General features: G+C 40.1%; 1 protein-coding gene across 1 annotated transcript; it reads left to right on the forward strand.

Annotated features, from left to right (window-relative positions):
* The first annotated feature begins 1,074 nt into the window (after nucleotides 1-1,074).
* LOC120532057 lies at nucleotides 1,075-8,763 on the forward strand. Its single transcript, XM_039757966.1, is given in 4 exon segments — nucleotides 1,075-1,281; nucleotides 1,418-1,543; nucleotides 5,781-6,273; nucleotides 6,276-8,763. Coding segments are annotated over 4 exon segments (3,267 nt in total). The 3' UTR covers nucleotides 8,717-8,763.
* The last annotated feature ends 10,985 nt before the right edge of the window (nucleotides 8,764-19,748 follow it).

The raw sequence follows: 19,748 nt of genomic DNA on the forward strand, positions 1-19,748 counted from the left end.
TAGGGTAAGCATAAGAAAATTAGGAGAAGTGCGAACATTTGGGAGATTGAAAAAATATTATGATTAAAATGTGAAGTTTTGAAAAAGTTAACTTTTTATTCAAATACTTGTGCCTCATGTTACTGCCAGTTACAGTTTTTCTCAAATGCTAAAACACAAAAGCCAATCCTCTAAACCAAATGACCAGTTGTCTAAACACATTTACTAAATCTAGCCATCATTTTCCAATATCATAAACACATTTCACATGAAGACACAATTCACAAAACACAATCCTCCGTTCTCATAAATCTTAACACATTTTTCCTTGCTAAAACACAAGTTGCAAAAGAACTCATATTCTCAAATGAAAGCTCATGTGATGCAAAATACTTGCCACAGTCAACAATATTTGAACACAATGAACACACCTGGCGTCATTCATTACACACAAAAACTCAAAATTGAAGACACTTGTTGCTAATGCTGTGACCACATGTATAAAAGCAAGTTCAGAGTGCACAGTTTGCTGAAGATTCCAAACAAACACAATGGATGAAGGCAGAGTCAGGGGAAGAGGAATTCGAGTCAGAGGAGGGAGAAGAGCTGGCCATGGAAGACGAGGAGCAGGCCAACGAGGAAGAGGAGTTCAAATCAGAGGAGCAGGCCAACGAGGAAGAGGAGTTCAAATCAGAGGAGGAAGAGGAGCAGGCCAACGATGAAGAGGAGGAGGCCAACAAGGGAGAGGGGAAGGTCCAGGAGGGACAGCAAGACAACCTCGCACCATCATTATGGACGAGATGCGAGCAACAGTCATTGACCATGTCATTGTCCATGGCATGACAATGGCTGAAGCAGGACTAAGAGTCCATCCAAACCTGAGTAGGTTCACCGTGGCCACCATTATCAGGGCATTCAGACAACACAACAGGTATTGTACTCTATTGTTTTATTTGTCACAATACAGTTTTACAAGCCTGTGAAAGTAGCCTATTGGTTTCAAATCAGTTGTTATTGTACAACATGTCAATTGACAACACATGTTTCTTTCTTTAGAGTTGAAAGAATGCCACATAGAGGTGGGAGGGTTGCCATATGGTTCGTGAGAACAACCTCATCAGACTCCGGGAGATCAGAGACAAAGTCATTGCCGATAATGTCAACTTTGAGAGCATTGATGTCAGCTTGGCCACAATAGACCGAGTTCTCCAGCGCCAAAAGATGCGGATGAAACAGGTCTATAGGGTTCCCTTTGAGCGCAACTCTGTGCAACACAAAGACCTACGTTACAAGTATGTGCAAGTAAGTATACATCCATGTTCACAGTACAGTTAGTGGACATACTGTGTTGCTCAGTGGCCTACATTACTTCTGGACAATACTGTGCTACCTGATTGACTGTTGTTTTGAACACCTGTGCACTTTCACATTTTCACAGAGGATAATACAGTTGGATGCGATGGCCAGACCTCATGAGTACCTCTTCCTGGATGAGGCTGGCTTCAACCTGCACAAACGAAGGCAAAGAGGCCGTAACATCATTGGCCAAAGAGCCATCACTGAGGTTCCTGGGGGGTAATATTACTCTTTGTGCAGCCATGGGTTCAGAGGGGCTTGTCCACCGGCATGCTGTCCTCCTCACCTTCCTAGAGGAGCTAAAAGACATCCTCCTGGACCGCCAAAAACACAATCCTGGGCCTGCACATCACATTTATGTGATCATTTGGGACAATGTCCGCTTCCACAGAACAAACCAAATCAGAGAGTGGTTCACCACCAACAGTAACCACTTTTTAAACGTCTGTCTGCCACCCTACTCCCCTTTCCTGAACCCTATATAGTTCTTCTCATCGTGGAGATGGAAGGTTTATGACAGACAACCATACACTAGAGAGAACCTCCTAAGGGCAATGGAGCTGGCCTGTGTTGACATCCCAGTGGAGGCCTTCCAAGGATGGATTCGCCATTCCAGGGCGTTTTTCCCGCGGTGCCTGGCAAGAGACAATATAGCCTGCGATGTGGATGAGGTGATGTGGCTCGATGCAGCTCAGCGACATGATGCCGCACAGTGATTGTGGTGTGTGTGTGGTGTGAATAAAGTAAATAAAAAACTTCACACCCTGATCATGTTTTCAAGAGTACTGTTGTGTGCAATAGATTCTGTTTTTGCATTGAGTTGTGTTACAGTAGTGTACATGCAGAATTTTCTATAGATTTATACTCTTCATAAGAAACTCACAAATCTAAATGCCTAATCCTCTGCAGAGATCTAAGAAGATCCGTTACTGTAAAGTTTCAAAAATATGCATTGGCAGTTATGAAACAAAGAACCTTCTCACAAATTGAGCATTGTGTTTTCAATTGTTTTGCTGTAGTGTGTAATGATGTGTATAGTGTTTACATTTTTGAAAGCTTCGAGCTGCTCTCTTGGTGTGAAAGTTTGAGTTTTGAAGTGAGGTGTGGTTGTGTTTATGTAGCTTTAGAAAAGGGTGTTGTGTTTAGATATTGGGGAACATAGAGGAAACATTAGTGAAATGTGTTTTAGCATTTGAGAAAAACTGTAAAAACAATTCAAGCCGTATTTACAGTCTGATAAGTAAAGCAGCCTTCAGAAAAATATAGGTGGAAAGCACCAAAAAGAAAAATTGAGCGATAGAAAAATGTGAGTATATAGATTTATGTGTGTAAATATGTATATATATATATCTGTACATATATTAGTGGGGAAAAGAATAACATGCGCTAAAAAGAAATGTGCAGTTTTTTAACTTCAAAGGTACCTGGCGCTCGCTAATGTCTGTGTATGTGAATATGTCTGTGCTGAACTTATTCAATATGTGTGCGCGTGTACATTATGTGTGTGCACGAGCATTAATTGTTCTCTGTGTGTCTGTATGTGTGTATAAATATGTGTGTGAGCGTGCGCGTTGTTTGTTCTGTGGGTGTGTATGTGTGTGTTTGGGAGTAAGAAAGCGAAACATGGAGACCTCTGGGTAATGTTGTTTAATTATGATTTGCTGAAACTGCCTTGTGCATCTAAATTTCCAGAGCTCGTGACTAAAAATGGGTTAAAATAAATTTTGTATCTAAATTTACAGACCTCATGAGTTAATATGGGTTAAAATAAATTTGAATATGTGTAACAGTTGATAAAATGAAAAACGCATCCACTTTTAATTAAACAAATGTTTATAAAATATGCGAGGCATCTTTCCTTCTGACCCTGATCAAGTCTTAAGGAAAAATGCACTTTTGATAACTATAACATATAAGGGGAAACAAGTTCTTTCAACTTCTTCTGTCCTTTTCTTTCTCTTGTGATGTGTGTATGTGAAATTGTGCATTATGGGGATTATTACAGTGGAGTGTGTGGTGGTGCAGTGGTTAGCACTTATGCTAAGATTCAAGCTTATATGTGATTTTGTGTTGAAGCTTACATGTTATTTGTTTTGAGTTAATATTATATTCTCAATGACAGTTTAGCTGTTTTTCTGGGGAGTGCCGTCTTGCTGTGGTATCGAACCGCGTGATTTCTCGGTAGTTGGAATTGCCCTTATTGTCACAGGAATGGATCGCCACGGAAGCAATTCCTCAGTGTCGCTAAGTCATTTCGCCAATAGAGTCTCCTTGATCTAGAAACCAGCGCCGTTTAGAGCTGAGTAGGATTGTGTTATGTTTTCTGGGGTTAACACCAGCTAACGTCATCGAGAGGCTGTTTTATGTTTGTTTGTCCTGATTGGTAATGTTAAGTGAAAGTGGAACTTCCTCTTCTTCAGAGTTCATTTTTTCTTTCTGATTCCTTTGCTGCATTGTTTCTAAATATAGTGTGTAATAATAAATAATAAGTAATAAAACTGGGATAAGGTTGAATGTGTTAAAACAATGGTTTGGGTGAATTTATGTATGTTATATAGTGTATTAAAGTGATCCCTATGTGTGCATGTTAAATAAGTTTCAGTGTGTTTGAGAGTATGTGTAAAAATATGTGTTGTTGTTTGCAAGGATGAAATAATTGACATTAATGTGTGTGAGAATGTGAATGTAAATGTTGAAATTAAAAGAGCTCTTAATTCTAAATTCAAAAAAAGATATGAACAGGTGGTGTTAAAAAAAAAAAAAAAGTCTCCAGATTAGGCACAATATTGTACAAGCACCCCTTTCATTTGAATACTGGCCAGACTCTGATGTAAGGAAGATTTTAATTAAAAAGAGTAAATTTCAATTGAAGGAGACATTCTTTAAAATAGCAATGAAGCTGAAGAAAAACAATGGCTTCCAGTCCAGGTTGTGTTCCATACTAAGATATGCTATAAAAAAGAGGGGAAAGGGAGGTTAACTAAGAGAAAAACAGACTGTGCTCTTTGGAGTCAACATTCTGAAAAACATGTAACAAACATCTGAAAGATCATAATGAAAGAATGTGTGAGATCAACTGTCTTTGACAGAAGAAAAGTTATGGGGAAAAGAAATCAGTGTATGTAACTGAAATATTAAAATATGTAACTGAAAGATTTAAAGTACTTCCTTAGTTCTAAATTCTGGGAAAATTTACCTGACAAAGAAGTAGGTTCTTCATTCTAAAAATTGGTGGGAACGTGCTAATCTTAAAGAGGGCATCATAATAAATAAATAAAGGCACATTTTGCATTATAGGGCATTCTGATATATTGATTTCTTTCTCCATTTCCTTTGTGTGTAATATTGACATTTTTGCATGAAATATAGTGGAATACTGGTATCACAACAAAGCTAATAGAAGGTTCACTTTTCTATTTTTTGATGCATTAATGAAATATTAAATAAGACATTTTATTAAGATTCTAAAAAACTAAGATCCAAATGTATGTGGTATTTTAATTAAATAATTATTAATAAAAGAAAGAAAGAAATACTTGGGATACTTGTATAGACATTTTAAGCTTTTAGATAACAAGTTATAAGGGGTTAGAGATGGAGTCCAATATTATTTTTGCTGTTAAATAACCTTTGAAATAATTTAAAGGACTTTGACTGGGAAGGGATAAAATATTTTACTTCACTGACCTTGCTAATCTTAGATACTGTATGATCCAAATATACTCAAAAATGAACACCTTGTGTAAAAAGAAAAATGTTCTTAGGACTTTGCACATTTGAACAGTGCTTTATAATTAGATACATGGGAGAGGAAATGTGGAGACTAATTGTTTTTTTTATTATATTTAATGTCAAAAAGGAAGAATAATTAAGAATTTACCCATCCAGATTGTGGATTTCTTTCTTGACTCTGCTTCCTATGCTAACTATGACATGTTCTCTGGAGGTTGCTGGTATACATTGACAATCATTTAGGGGAAGGGGTACAATGAACACTATGACAAATTTCTTATAATTGACTGAAGTCTTCTTGCATTTTTTAAACCAACCTCTATGGAGCATGGCTCTTTAACTAATAAATACTAAACTTTCTCTTTGCTTCTGTTTGTTCTCTATCCATGGATGTATTTGTCTTCCCTGTAAGGGAGCTGTAAAATTTGGTTTTTATTATTATATTATTGGGATCAATTCCGGATACCCTCTTGCTCCACATCTCCTCTAATTGTAAAATAATAACAGCAATATCGACACAAGTGTCAATAAGGGGGGGAAGGGTTGGTATGATAAGTATTGGTGAATGTTTAGTAAAAGTTTAATTTTCTTTAACTTTTGAAACCATTTTTTAATTTTTGAAGCTATTTTTCAATTATTATAGAACAAGTGTAGATACTTCGAATATCATGCCAATATTATTGGGACCAATTTTTTGTAATGATTTATTATAGCCTGGTGAGACGCAGGAGGAGCCCGGTCCGGAGAAACCCCACAGAGCCCAGAACCTCCAAGTGCCAAACACTCCAGGTCTAGGCAGAGTACTCCTACATATCAAGTGGCCTCCAGCAAAGCAGCACAAGCTGTGGCACCAGTTTGATGAGGATACATCTAGAATCATCAGTGTAACAGCAAAGGGTGATGTGGAAGGACGACTTCTTAATCTGACTACAATCATCACAAGTTTCGCGACTGAGAGGTTCGGCGTAGAAGGGCCTAAGTTGAGTAAACATACCTATACCAGGAACCGCAGGTCAGATAAGATCCATCAACTCCGGAAAGAGCTGCGGATTCTGACGAAGCAGTTCAGGAAAGCAGCTGAGGAGGAGAAGCCAACTCTCAGCGAGCTTCGGCAGATTATTAGAAAGAAGCTCATGATGATGCGTAGAGCAGAATGGCATAGGAGGCGGAGAGTTGAAAGAGCCAGGAAGCGAACCTCATTTGTAGCTGACCCTTTGGCTTTACAAAAAGACTGCTGGGAGAGAAGCGTAGTGGACGTTTGGATTGCCCTAAGGAAGAGGTAGATCACTTCCTGTATAACACCTTTAGTGATCCAGACAGAGAGCAAGAGTTAGGGCCACAGACAGCCCTCTTGAAGGTACCAGCACCACTAGTTGAGTTCAACACTTTAGAACCCACCTGGAATGAAGTTCAAGAGGTGGTACCAGCAGCCAGAGCGAGTTCTGCTCCAGGTCCCAGTCAAGTACTTCTCAGTGTGGAGGGCAAAATCTTCTTTAGCATTTTAGCTAGAAGGATGACAGACTTCCTACTGCAGAATGGTTATATTGACACATCGGTACAAAAGGGCGGCATTCCTGGAGTGGCAGGGTGCCTGGAACATACTGGAGTCGTCACACAATTCATAAGGGAAGCACGTGAGGGAAATGGAGATTTAGCTGTGCTTTGGCTGGATCTTGCCAATGCATATGTGTCAATCCCTCACAAGCTGGTTGAGACGACTCTAGATCGGCACCATGTACCCTGTAAGATCAAGGGTCTCATTCTGGATTATTACAGTAATTTCAGGCTGAGAGTTACTTCAGGGAGCATTACATCAAACTGGCATCGACTCGAGAAAGGGATAATTACTGGCTGTACAATTTCTGTGATCCTTTTTGCTCTCGCGATGAATATGTTGGTCAAGGCAGCTGGAACGGAGTGCAGAGGCCCCCTGTCCAAGTCTGGGATCCGGCAGCCCTCGATCAGAGCCTTTATGGATGACTTGACAGTCACCACTACCTCAGTGCCTGGGTGCAGGTGGATTCTCCAGGGCCTGGTTAAGCTCATTTCTTGGGCGAGGATGAGCTTCAAGCCAACAAAATCCAGGTCTATGGTACTGAAGAGAGGGAAAGTGGTGGACAAGTTTCGCTTCTCAGTGGATGGCATAACAATACCATCAATTAATGAGAAACCAGTCACTAGCTTAGGTAAGGTTTTTGACTGTAGCCTCAGAGATACTGCGTCAATACAGACAACGATCAAAAAGCTGGAAGCTTGGTTGTCGGCAGTAGATAAGTCAGGTTTACCTGGCAGATTTGAGGCATGGATATACCAGCATGGCATTTTGCCATGGATTGTTTGGCCGCTGTTGGTGTATGAAGTGTCGATGTCTACAGTAGAGGCCCTGGAGAGGAAGATCAGCTGTCATCTCCGAAAATGGCTTGGCCTGCCTCACAGTCTAATGAGTGTAGCACTATATGGCAGGAGTAATAAGCTTCAGCTTCCTTTCAGCAGTCTGGAGGAGGAGTTCAGGGTTTCTCGTATAAGAGAGGCCCTAGTCTATCAAGGCTCTGGAGATTCTAGAGTAACAGCAGCAGGTATTGAAGTTCGAACAGGAAGGAAGTGGAGAGCATAAGAGGGACTGGAGTTGGCAGAGTCTCGGCTGAGATACAAGGCACTTGTGGGTACAGTGGCAACGGGGCGAGCAGGTTTGGGAGCAATCCCAAAGCCACAGTACAACAAGGCTCAGGGCAAGGTGAGACGAGAATTGGTCCTAGAGGAAGTCCGAGCAGGTGTTGAGGAGGTGAGGACCAGCAGGGCAGTCAGCATGCAGCAGCAAGGGGCATGGACGAGGTGGGAAGGAGCGCTGGAGAGGAAGATCACCTGGAATGACATCTGGAAGGCAGAGCCACAGCGTATTAAGTTCCTGGTCCAAGCTGTGTACGACGTGCTCCCCAGCCCAACGAACTTGCATGTTTGGGGCAAGAGTGAAGTTCCAACGTGTCCACTCTGTCCTCGACGAGGGTCTCTGGAGCATATTCTGAGTAGCTGTCCATCTGCCCTTGGAGAGGGCCGATACCGTTTGCGACACGATCAGGTCCTAAAGTGGATAGCAGAGACCATTTCACAGGCAGTGGCCAACAATAAATATGTTGAAAGCCAGAGAAGAATTGCCTTCATAAGGGCTGGTGAGCAGGCGCAAGCAAAGCAAAAATCAATTAGCCTCGTTTCATCTTCAGCAGACTGGGAGCTGCGGGTTGACCTGGGTAGGCAGCTCAAGTTCCCGGAATTTGTAACATCAACCTCATTGAGACCCGATATAGTTTTAACATCTGCATCGTCCAAGCAAATCCTTTTGTTGGAACTGTCAGTCCCATGGGAGGACCGCATGGAAGAGGCAAATGAGCGTAAGCGGCTCAAGTACCAGGAGTTCATTGAGGACTGCCGAAGGAAGGGCTGGAAGGCTTGCTGTGAGCCTACAGAAGTAGGGTGCAGAGGCTTTGCCGCTCGAACCCTGTGTAAGATCTTTGCCAGGCTTGGAATCACAGGAGCGGCAAAGAGGAGAGCCATTAAGTCCATCACAGAAGCCGCAGAAAGAGCCTCGAGGTGGATTTGGATCAAGAGGTCCGCAAAGTGGGCCAGTGCTGCTGGGACACAAGTTGGGGCGTGATCAACCCCAGCTGGGTCACCTGAGAGAGGGTGTCTGATGTTGTGAGACCCGAAACACCCGATGATCTTAGGAAACATCACTGATGACTTTATTTTATAATGACTTGGGACATTTTTTCAAATGAGTAGAAATTGCAACCGCAGCCAAATTGGAAACAGCTAGAAAGGAAGGCTCAAACTTTGTGCTTATCAATTTTAAATTTTACTTTGTTTAAAGACGAATTGACTTAGACAAGCTCAGACTGGATTGACATGACCGTTTGTTTTACTGCTAGCAATATTTTTAATAGGGGTACCCCCAATGAAACAGATCTGACATCTTATGACGTATTATTTTTTGGATCCAAAAGTAGCTACCAATGAAGAATTAACATGCTTACTATTTAAATGAGCATTTTTACGTCTTTACATCTGCAGGTGAAAGCTGTTTTTTCCTAGTGCATCGTAGATGACTGCATTTAAAGTTGAACCAGAGACTGGGCTGTGACAAAGGTCTGCAGATAAACTAATCATCCGACTCCAAGGAGAACCCAGCCATACCGGAGATGGAATCAAGGTGTGAATCAGGCCATCGATCAACTGACTACTGGACAACGCACTTCGATTCCAGTTCCAGGCATCATGGATACCTGCTGCCAAGAGCTCAACTGTGCTGGTGATGTTTGAGCCCAAAAGATCGTCATGGATTCAGAATCATACATGGCATCTGCCTGCTTTGGTCCAAGACTTCTAGATGTGGTCCTTTCTACCTGGGATATTGGACCCCAATACCTGCCTTAATCCTTATCAGAGAAGAAAATCTGTCACACTTTTACTCTGCAGAGCTCAATGTTCTTTGCAGGAGCCTACTTTGACTGTCCACTTGTTTGACAACTAGCAACATCTTTTAATTAAAAGTATTTGAACCATAAAGTTATGAAAGGTATAGAAGGGAAAGCTAATTATTTGCAAGTAAAGCAGAATATAGGGACTCCTAAATAATGTGTTAAATGAATGTTTGCATTAATGGGAATATTACATGATTATTATGAATTTAAAGTGGTTAAGAATAGATATTTTTAGATAAGTGTTTTGATATGCCTTCTGATATTTAGTATGAGATAATACGTTACCTTTAAGGACCAATGATTTATGTAATCTGTAAAGTTAATCAGAATCAAGTCTAATATAACATAAGAGATCTATTAGAGAGAGAGAGATTGTTAACTGACTGTCATTTCAGGGGCACTCCACCATTACTCGTTAGGGTCAGTCCAGTTTAGATATTCTAGGTTATTGATTGTAATATTATAACAAATATTGTAGAGCTTAACATTTAGGTACATTTATTTAATTGAAAAGAATAATAGTAAGCCTATGGGATGACACATAACTTGTATTTTGGGAATAGGGGACACTTACTATAGGTCAGAACATTCATAACCTTTAGAATAGGATGATACAGTTTAGGCTAGCATGTTGATGGTGATACAGGTCAAATGATTCACATTATGGCTTGTTAAGTTATATGTATTTTAGTGAAATGAAGTAATAATTTGGCCCATAGGTGATGGAGTGTCTGTAAATTTAAAAGCCCAGATGAAGTCTGAACATCTCTGAAGATTTAAAATCCTTAATGAGAAGCTTGGGTATAACCCTTGAAATTGAAATTGAAATGAATGTGACCTTGGATATGACCCAGTGATTTGCATTTTGGAAAGTAGTGCTGACATCTTCCGAAGGGAGGATTGACACTTACTGTCCACAAAATAGCTGCATTAATGTGGTAAAGGTGGCTCAAGATTGAGACCACAGCTGGGTGTACATTTGGGCAATTTTATGAATGAGTTTGTTAGGATGAGAGCATGGTGAGGTGTATAAGGACTTTATCTCTGATTGTCATTGTGCAAATCAGTGGCAATATAAAACGGAGAACTTTTGAGTTATTTAAGATAGATTTTTATGCCATCTGTATCATGACCAACAATATTATTAATAGGTCTGATTGTAGATGAACACAAAGAACTAGGTATATTAAATAGTTATTTCAACATATTTAGGAATTGGGACATACATTATGTGTTTAGTGTAAATTAATTTTAGAAACAGAAAAGGTGAAACCAATATACTCAGTATTAGCTTTATTTGAACCTGGGAATCATGGGGGTTCATGTTAGTGAAGCAGAAATTACTCTCTTAATGGTATTTTGTTGCTTATTACCAGTTTTATAATTAGTTATTACTAGATTTGCTGTCAAACGTGTGCATCCAATTTCTTGAACCGTGGACATCTTCAATTACAGATTTTGATTCTCTTTTTGATGAAAATGTGGATAATGAAATACTAAAACAGAAGAAACTCCTTGGGTGAAGTGCTAGTAACTGCTCCCCAGGGAGGTGACCCTCTACGGTGCGCAAAGTACCTGGGTTGAAGAAAAAATGAGTACTTCACTGGAAATATATATCTCCAAGCGAAGAAAAAGCCCTTATTATGGACAATTGTTTTATTATTTTAAGCCTTATGTATTATTTTGTAACCATCATGGATTATGTTATATTCTCTCGTTAGTCAATATTATCTGCACTGTGATTAATTATGCACATTTCTGACTATTACGGTAGGGCCAGGAACAGGAAGTCTTTTACTCCTCTTAGTTGATTGATGTAGGAGATGTTTGGCTCCTGTGCCACCAGAGGCGGGGCATGGGTGTTGAAGATTAAGAAGAACTGTGAGGGGTCCGTATTGGGCTCCAAAGAAGAATTGAACCAACATCCCCTACCTTTCTTTTGGAATCAGGTTAGATGTTGAGGCTTGATTAAGCCTCAAAAGGGAGGAATGTAGAAGGAAAAATGTTTATATTAGCATAGAGAATAGCAAATTAACATAAAGAGCCATAAAAAGTAATTAAAAGCTTCTAAAACATTAGATTAAGCATAAATTAGAATGTTAAGCAAATAAGATAGGTCAAGCAAATAGTTAACTAAAAAATCAGTTATATTGCATTAATTTTTAAGCTTACAGTAAAATTCCCAGAGTAAGAAAAGAACAGTAAATTGACGCACAGAAACCAGTTTAGAACAGGATAAGAGTTTGAGAACACCTGTGATTTAAGGCTAGGAAGCTAGGAAGCGATAACACAGAGAAGATGGCTCTGGAAGGCACATATCGAAACCAGCTGGATTGATGAATCAGCAGAAAGGCAACAAAAGGCTTTTGCTGCAAGCAAGGTCACACTGATGTAATGCATGAAGAGAAAATAGTATATTCAGGCTTTAGCAAAAGTATTAGAAGAATATATTAGAAACTAGCAAAATACCCGCGCTTCGCAGGCGGCGAAAGTACTGCCTTAAAATGTTTATTAAGAAGAAAATGAAACCTTTTTAAACTGAGGGAAAATATACCAATAATTATTTGTTAAGGATCTCTTTGTATACCACATTGTGAGTTTGGCCCTCCGGTTGTAATATGACCAAGTTGAGCGCTGAGCTTACTCTTGAGCATGCAACGTACAGTCTTGTTTCAAATCTCACAGCTTGGATTGCTGCTGTCATAATAGGTTTGAGTTTCATGGTTTGTTTCAATTACGACAGTATTTGTAGGACTTGTGTTGAAGAGACATTCAGCATCTGTCAAGCGTTGTAAGTATACAACCGGTTTCATCGATAACTTCACATCCAGCTTTTGAGAGTTTAAACATTTATAAACATCAAAGTGTCCACTACTGAAATCGTCATCTGTCAATCTAAGATGTTTAAGAGGCATTGGCGGTTGTCAAAAGGTGTAAAATATTTGGCCAATTTGGTACGCTTGAAAGCGACAACCGAACAATTCAGCGGCAGCCATCAACTCACATGCAGATGCATAGGTGAAGGGCTTAAGCATTTCACTCTTCTAGTGCTCCTGTGTAGTATGTTTATCTCTTGTACCGTCATCAGTCCACACCTTGAACCTGTCCCAGTCATTCAATACATAAGACACAATGTTCCTCTGGATATCAAGAGCGAGCCTGATATGGCCGTGCACTATGTAACAAAGAGAATGGAAAAGGTAGGTGCCATCTCCGGGCATGGAAACCACTGATAAGTGACAGTTCTTTGATCGATGGTGATCACCTCGATAGACATGTTAATGGGGGTACGGTCGGAATGATAAAGGAAATGGGTACCTGAACAATGTAAAGTAAGTCTAAAATACCTACACAATAACTATAATCGTAATAAATGAACAATAAAATAGCGGAGAAGCCGTGGATTAAATAAAAAGGCTGTAGTTATCAGCAGGGAGATGTGAATCCCGTGGCGAAGCAAGGAAGGGAATGTAGAGACTGGAGCGACGGACGGCCTTATATAGGCAGGCAGCCAACAACGTGTGAGGCGTTGGGATGGGGGACCCAATGCCACCTCACACGGTGACCGAGCTGCAGGCTATAGACGTACAGTGATCCCTTGCTGTATCGCGTTTTGACTTTCGCGGTTTTGCTCTATCGCGGATTTTATATGTAAGCATATGTAAATGTGTATTGCGGATTTTTCGCTGATTCGCGGATTTCTGCGGACAATGGGTCTTTTAATTTATGGTACATGCTTCCTCAGTTTGTTTGCCCAGTTGATTTCATACAAGGGACGCTCTTGGCGGATGGCTTAGAAGCTACCCAATCAGAGCACGTATTACATATTAACTAAAACTCAATGCTATAAGATATGCCTCCTGCGCGGTGCTCAATTGTTTGCTTGTCTCTGCCTCTATCTCACCCTCTCTGACATTCTCTGCGCCTGACGGGGGGGTGTGAGCAGAGGTGCTGTTTGCACAGAAGCTGTTTGCCTAGTGGATACGGACGCTCCTCTAAGAAATGCCGCTTTATCGAGGTGCGTCCAAAAGCACACTTATTGATTTTTTGATTGTTTGCTTTAATCTCGCGCTCTCTCTCTCTGACGTTCTCTGCACTTGACGGAGGAGATGTGAGCAGAGGGGCTTTTTGCACAGAGGCTGTTTGCCTAGAAGATACGGACGCTCCTGTAAAAAATGCTGAAAGGCTACCTTCGCATTGATCCCTTCATTGCCGCTGCTTTATCGCGGTGCTTGCATACTTAAAAGCGCAACAGCCCTATTGATTTTTCATTGTTTACTTTACTCTCTCTCTGACATTCTCCGTTCCTTACGCGCACTTTGAAGAGGAAGATATGTTTGCATTCTTTTAATTGTGAGAAAGAACTGTCATCTCTGTCTTGTCATGGAGCACAGTTTAAACTTTTGACTAAAGGGTGTTATTTCATGTCTAGAGGGCTCTAATAATGTTAAAAAACGTATTTAGAAGGTCGTAAACAGGTTTTCTATGCTCAAACTGCGAAAATATTAGATTTATAAATAAAGAATCCTACTTCGTGGAAATTCATTTATCTGTCTGGAGCGGATTAACTGCGATAAACAAGGGTTTACTGTATAACTGTGCGGAGAATATTTATAAACAGTATGAGAGAGTTTCAAAGGGCTTAAAATATATAAAAATAATCATACAAACATATGGTTTCTACTTGCTGGTTTTTCACCTATCGCGGGCGGTTCTGGAACGCAACCCCCGCGATCGAGGAGGGATTACTGTATATATGTACATAAGTAGGATTCAGTTAGCGTTGTGAACACGAGTACCAAATTTCTTGAAGATGGGCCCATAAGTAACAAAGACCGTTGAAAAGTTCAATATGGTGGCCGACAGTGGCATCATACCACCGAAATAAGTACCAAATTTCAGCCTTCTAACATGGCGGACGTTGTCGACCGTTATGTGTAGAATTGAATGAAACATGCTTAACTTTTGTAAGTAAGCTGTAAGGAATAAGCCTGTCAAATTTCAGCCTTCTACCTACACGGAAAGTTGGAGAATTAGTGATGAGTCAGTCAGTCAGTCAGTCAGTCAGGGCTTTGCCTTTTATTAGTATAGATTAGCTGTAGTGTAGAAATGAAGACAAATCAAGTATGCCAAGCAATGATTAAATGAAGAGCATATACAATATTTCTTTTTAATAAAAGTTTAGCTTTAGGCCACCAATACAGCATAGCATGAAAGGCTAGAGGAGGAAGTGACACCATGAAAGACCAAATATGGAATAGAGGACATCTTCCCAGTTGAAGAACCAATCAAGAATAAGAAAAACAGAAACTGGAATAAACAATAGACAGTATGGCCAGGTGCAGAATGAGCTCATTGAACAAGGTTAAAATGATAAGAAATTGTTAAAAAAACTTTGATTATGGCAATGTTCAGGGCTCAATCTCATTCAGCCGAATTGGCTTGAGTCCGTGTTGTTGATTTATTGCAATAAAGTCTTAAAACTCTTTCTGTCTATCTCGAGTCCTAATAGCCTTTATTTTTAGGTAAAAAGCCTTCTGATGATGAATTTTTCGCCACGACAGATGCGCGACCTTCGATGAAATAATTTCTTGCAGCAGTACTGTCTTTTAAACGTACTAACCCCCAATTCCCGTCCTTAATTTTCTTTCTCCAAATACCCAATTGCCACACAATCAGCTCTGTAATAGACGTTAAGCCATCTGTAAGTTTAGAATGCATAGTCTTCAAAACTTTTAAGGAACATTGAAATATCTTCGTAGTACATGTTAAATTATTCTATCCATCCAGTGTCACGCCAATCCCAGCAAGAATACTGCACGAGGCAGGAACAATCCATGAATGGAGCGCCAGCTCCTTTGCTAGCGCTGTGACACCGTGTCTTCACATGTTTATTTATTAACAATACAGATTATTTAAATTAAGTTAAAGTTTTATCTGTATAATATAATAAACATATTTTGCTGCATTTCATCTTAAAAATGATATCGTAAGCATATGTAAATACGTGCTTTATAAAGTGGCTCTCAGGTTGTGCAATATTATAACTGTGAGGTAATTGTACTTGTAAGTACAAACAGTTCTACAAGGAGCACTTAATGGACTGATTGAGTGCGTTTATAGTTCTTGGGATGAAGCTGTTTTGAACCGCGCGGTCAGTACAGGAAAGGCTCTGAAGCATTTGCCGTATGAGAGCAGTTCAATAGACAGCATGGCTGAGGCAGCGTGTGCTTGATGCTGTATACCGATAATTCTCTTTCCAATCAGCTGCTGTACAGCTGTGATTCCCTACTCAGATACAGCGCTATAAATACTCTGAGTGGTGTAGTAGAAAGTAATATGGAAAAAGATGATCTGCCGTGGCAACCCCTAATGGAAGCAGCTGAAAGAAGAAGAAGGTACAGTGACAGTAACAACGCTAAAGCAGCTATTGTATTTAGAATAGTTTGACCATTCTGTGGACCATTATATTGTTACAGGTTAATTACAATCAGATGCATTAAACTAATAAACAATATGCGGTTAATTTCAGTGTATTTATAAAGCCACGTCAGGGATGTGGATCTAAAAAAGAAAGGGTAACCATACAGGAACAGTAGCACTGCTTTGACGCTGGATGCCGCCAGTCTGCAATACTGAGCGCAGAACTTGCGTACACCAGGGTATGAGCTACCGTGGAAAGGTGCATGACTTTACACTAAGTTTGGGTTTTATACATCGTGATTTGAACGAGGGAACGTTCATACGCAACATTTTTGTGTGTACACACCGTTTATACATGAGGCCCCTGGTGACTGTGAAAGCCATTTGAATACAGTGAACTCATTGACATATTCAACACAGCATGTTAAAGCACCAACAAGGGGTGAAGCCTATCTGGATTTAGTATTCTGTAATAATCAGGATAGAATTGAGGGTGTAGAGGTGATTGAACCACTAGGGTCAAGTGACCATAATGTAATACAATTCTCAGTATTTTGTAAGAGTACAGATGCAAAGACTAAAATTATTAAGTTGAACTTTAGTAGGGCTAATTTTGAGCAGATGCGACAAAGTCTAAGTAGGATAGACTGGGATAAGCTTTTAAATGTGGAGACAGTCGAGGAGCAGTGGAACAGCTTTAAAAATGTTTGTAATGCAGGGTAGATACATACCTAAATTTGGAAGTAATAGGAAACTAAAAAAAACTCCACGATGGATTAATAAAGATTTAAAAAAGAAGTTGCAAAGGAAAAACTGCTGTATAAGGCATATAAGGCTAATGACTGCAAAGAGAACCGTAGCGCGTATGAGAAAATGAGGGCAACCATTAAGAAGGATATCAGAGAGGCTAAAAGACAGTTGGAGAGGAATATAGCAGATAAGGCAAAGAAGACCCCAAGAGATTCTTTCAGTATTTTAGTAGTAAAAGAACAGTTAAGGAGGAGGTCAAGTTCATCAGGAATAGTAAAGGGGAATTAAAAGATACAGACAATGAAATAGCAGATGCCCTAAACTTACATTTTTCTGAGGTGTTTACAAGTGAGCAAGTGGATAACCTGCCAGAGGTAAATGCAACTACTAAGGAGGTACTGAGGGATTTGGAAATTGTAGAGGGAGAAGTGCTGCTCAGATTAAATAAGATGAAATCAAACAAATCACCAGGCCCAGATAATATTTATCCTCGTGTTCTTAAGGAGGCTAGTGAGTACATATATAAACCCTTGACACATATTTTTAGGAAGTCACTGTGCACTGGAGAGATTCCAAAGGACTGGAAAATGGCAAATATCATCCCATTATATAAAAAGGGTGACAGGGCAGATCCAAGCAACTATAGGCCAGTAAGCTTAACAAGCATCACAGGAAAATTAATGGAAGGAATTATTAAGGATAAGATTGAGCAACACATGACAAGGACAGGAGTTATTCTGAACAGTCAGCATGGGTTCAGAAGAGGGAGGTCGTGTTTTACTAACATGTTGGAATTCTATGAGGAGGCAACAAAAGGATACGATCAAAGTGGAGCTTATGATATTATTTATCTGGACTTTCAGAAAGCATTTGATAAGGTGCCACATGAGAGGTTGGGCATCAAGTTAAAAGAAGTGGGAGTTCAGGGTGATGTTTTTAGATGGGTGCAGAATTGGCTCAGACACAGGAAGCAGAGGGTGATGGTGCGAGGAACCTCATCAGAACTGGCCGATGTTAAGAGTGGTGTTCCACAGGGGTCAGTGCTAGGGCCGCTGCTATTTTTAATATATATAAATGATTTAGATAGGAATATAAGTAACAAGCTGGTTAAGTTTGCAGATGATACCAAGATAGGTGGATTAGCAGATAATTTGGAATCTGTTATATCATTACAGAAGGACTTGGATAGCATACAGGCTTGGGCAGATTTGTGGCAGATGAAATTTAATGTCAGTAAATGTAAAGTATTACACATAGGAAGTAAAAATATTAGGTTTGAATACACAATGGGCGGTCGGAAAATCGAGAGTACACCTTATGAGAAGGATTTAGGAGTCATAGTGGACTCCAAGCTATCAACTTCCAAACAGTGTTCAGAAGCCATTAAGAAGGCTAACAGAATGTTAGGTTATATAGCACGATCTGTGGAGTACAAGTCCAAGGAGGTTATGCTCAACCTTTATAATGCAGTGGTGAGGCCTCATCTTGAGTACTGTGTGCAGTTTTGGTCTCTAGGCTACAAAAAGGACATAGCAGCACTAGAAAAGGTCCAGAGAAGAGCGACTAGGCTGATTCCAGATCTACAGGGGTTGAATTATGAGGAAAGATTAAAAGAGCTGAGCCTTTACAGTTTAAGCAAAAGAAGATTAAGAGGTGACATGATTGAAGTGTTTAAAATTATGAAGGGAATTAGTACAGTGGATCGAGACTTGTATTTTAAAATGAGCTCATCAAGAACACGGGGACACAGTTGGAAACTTGTTAAGGGTAAATTTCACACAAACATTAGGAAGTTTTTCTTTACACAAAGAACGATAGACACTTGGAATAAGCTACCAAGTAGTGTGGTAGACAGTAAGACGTTAGGGACTTTCAAAACTCGACTTGATGTTTTCTTGGAGTAAACAAGTGGATAGGACTGGCGAGCTTTGTTGGGCTGAATGGCCTGTTCTCGTCTAGATTGTTCTAATTCTAATTCTAATTCTATTCAAAAAACCAGTTTGAGATGATTTGAGCTTTGTGATGTGGTGCAATGTCCTGCTGGATGTAGGCCATCAGAAGATGGGTACACCACAGTCATAAAAGGATGGACATGGTCAGCAACAATACTCAGGTAAGCGGTGGAATTTAAACAGTCCTCATTTGGTACTAAGGGGCCCAAAGTGTGCCAAGAAAATATCCCCCACACCATTACACTACCACCACTATCCTGGACCATTGATACAAGGCAAGATGGATCCATGCTTTCATGTTGTTGATGTCAAATCCTGAACCTACTATCCAAATGTCACAACAGAAATCGAGTCTCATCAGACCAGGCAACATTTTTGCAGTCTATTGTCCAATATTAGTCTGCTGTGTGCACTATAGCCTCTGTTGCCTGTTCTTAGCCGATAGTAGTGGCACCTTGTGTGGTCTTCTGCTGCTGTAACCCATCTGCATCAAGGTCTGACATGTTGTGTGTTCAGAGATGCTCTTCTGCATACCTTGGTTATAACAATTGGTTATTTGAATGACTGTTGCCTTTCTATCAGCTCAAACCAGTCTAGCCATTCTCTTCTGACCTAAAGTATCAACAAGGCATTTTCACCCAGACAATTGCCACTCACTGGATATCTTCCCTTTTTTGGACCATTCTCTGTAAATCCTAGAGAAAGTTGTGTGTGAAAATACTAGTCGATCAGCAGTTTCTGAAATACTCATACCAGCCTGTCTGGCACAAACTTCCATGCCATGTTCAAAGTCACTTAAATCACCTACAGTATGTTCCCCATTCAGATGCTCAGTTTGAACTTCAACAGGTCGCCTTTACAATGTCTAGGTGCCTAAATGCATTGAGTTGCTGCCATTTGATTGGCTGATTAGATATTTGCATTAACAAGCAGTTGAACAGGTATGCCCTAAATAATGTGGCCAGTGAATGTATGGGAATGCATGCATCTTTACACCTGTAGGATCTGTAAAAGGCCTATTGGTTAGAAAAAAGGAAGGACATAGTGTGTCAATTGTGGCAAAACTGAGCATTTGGCTAAT

The sequence above is a fragment of the Polypterus senegalus genome, chromosome 7 (assembly GCF_016835505.1).
Source record: "Polypterus senegalus isolate Bchr_013 chromosome 7, ASM1683550v1, whole genome shotgun sequence".
Taxonomy (NCBI): Eukaryota; Metazoa; Chordata; class Cladistia; order Polypteriformes; family Polypteridae; genus Polypterus; species Polypterus senegalus.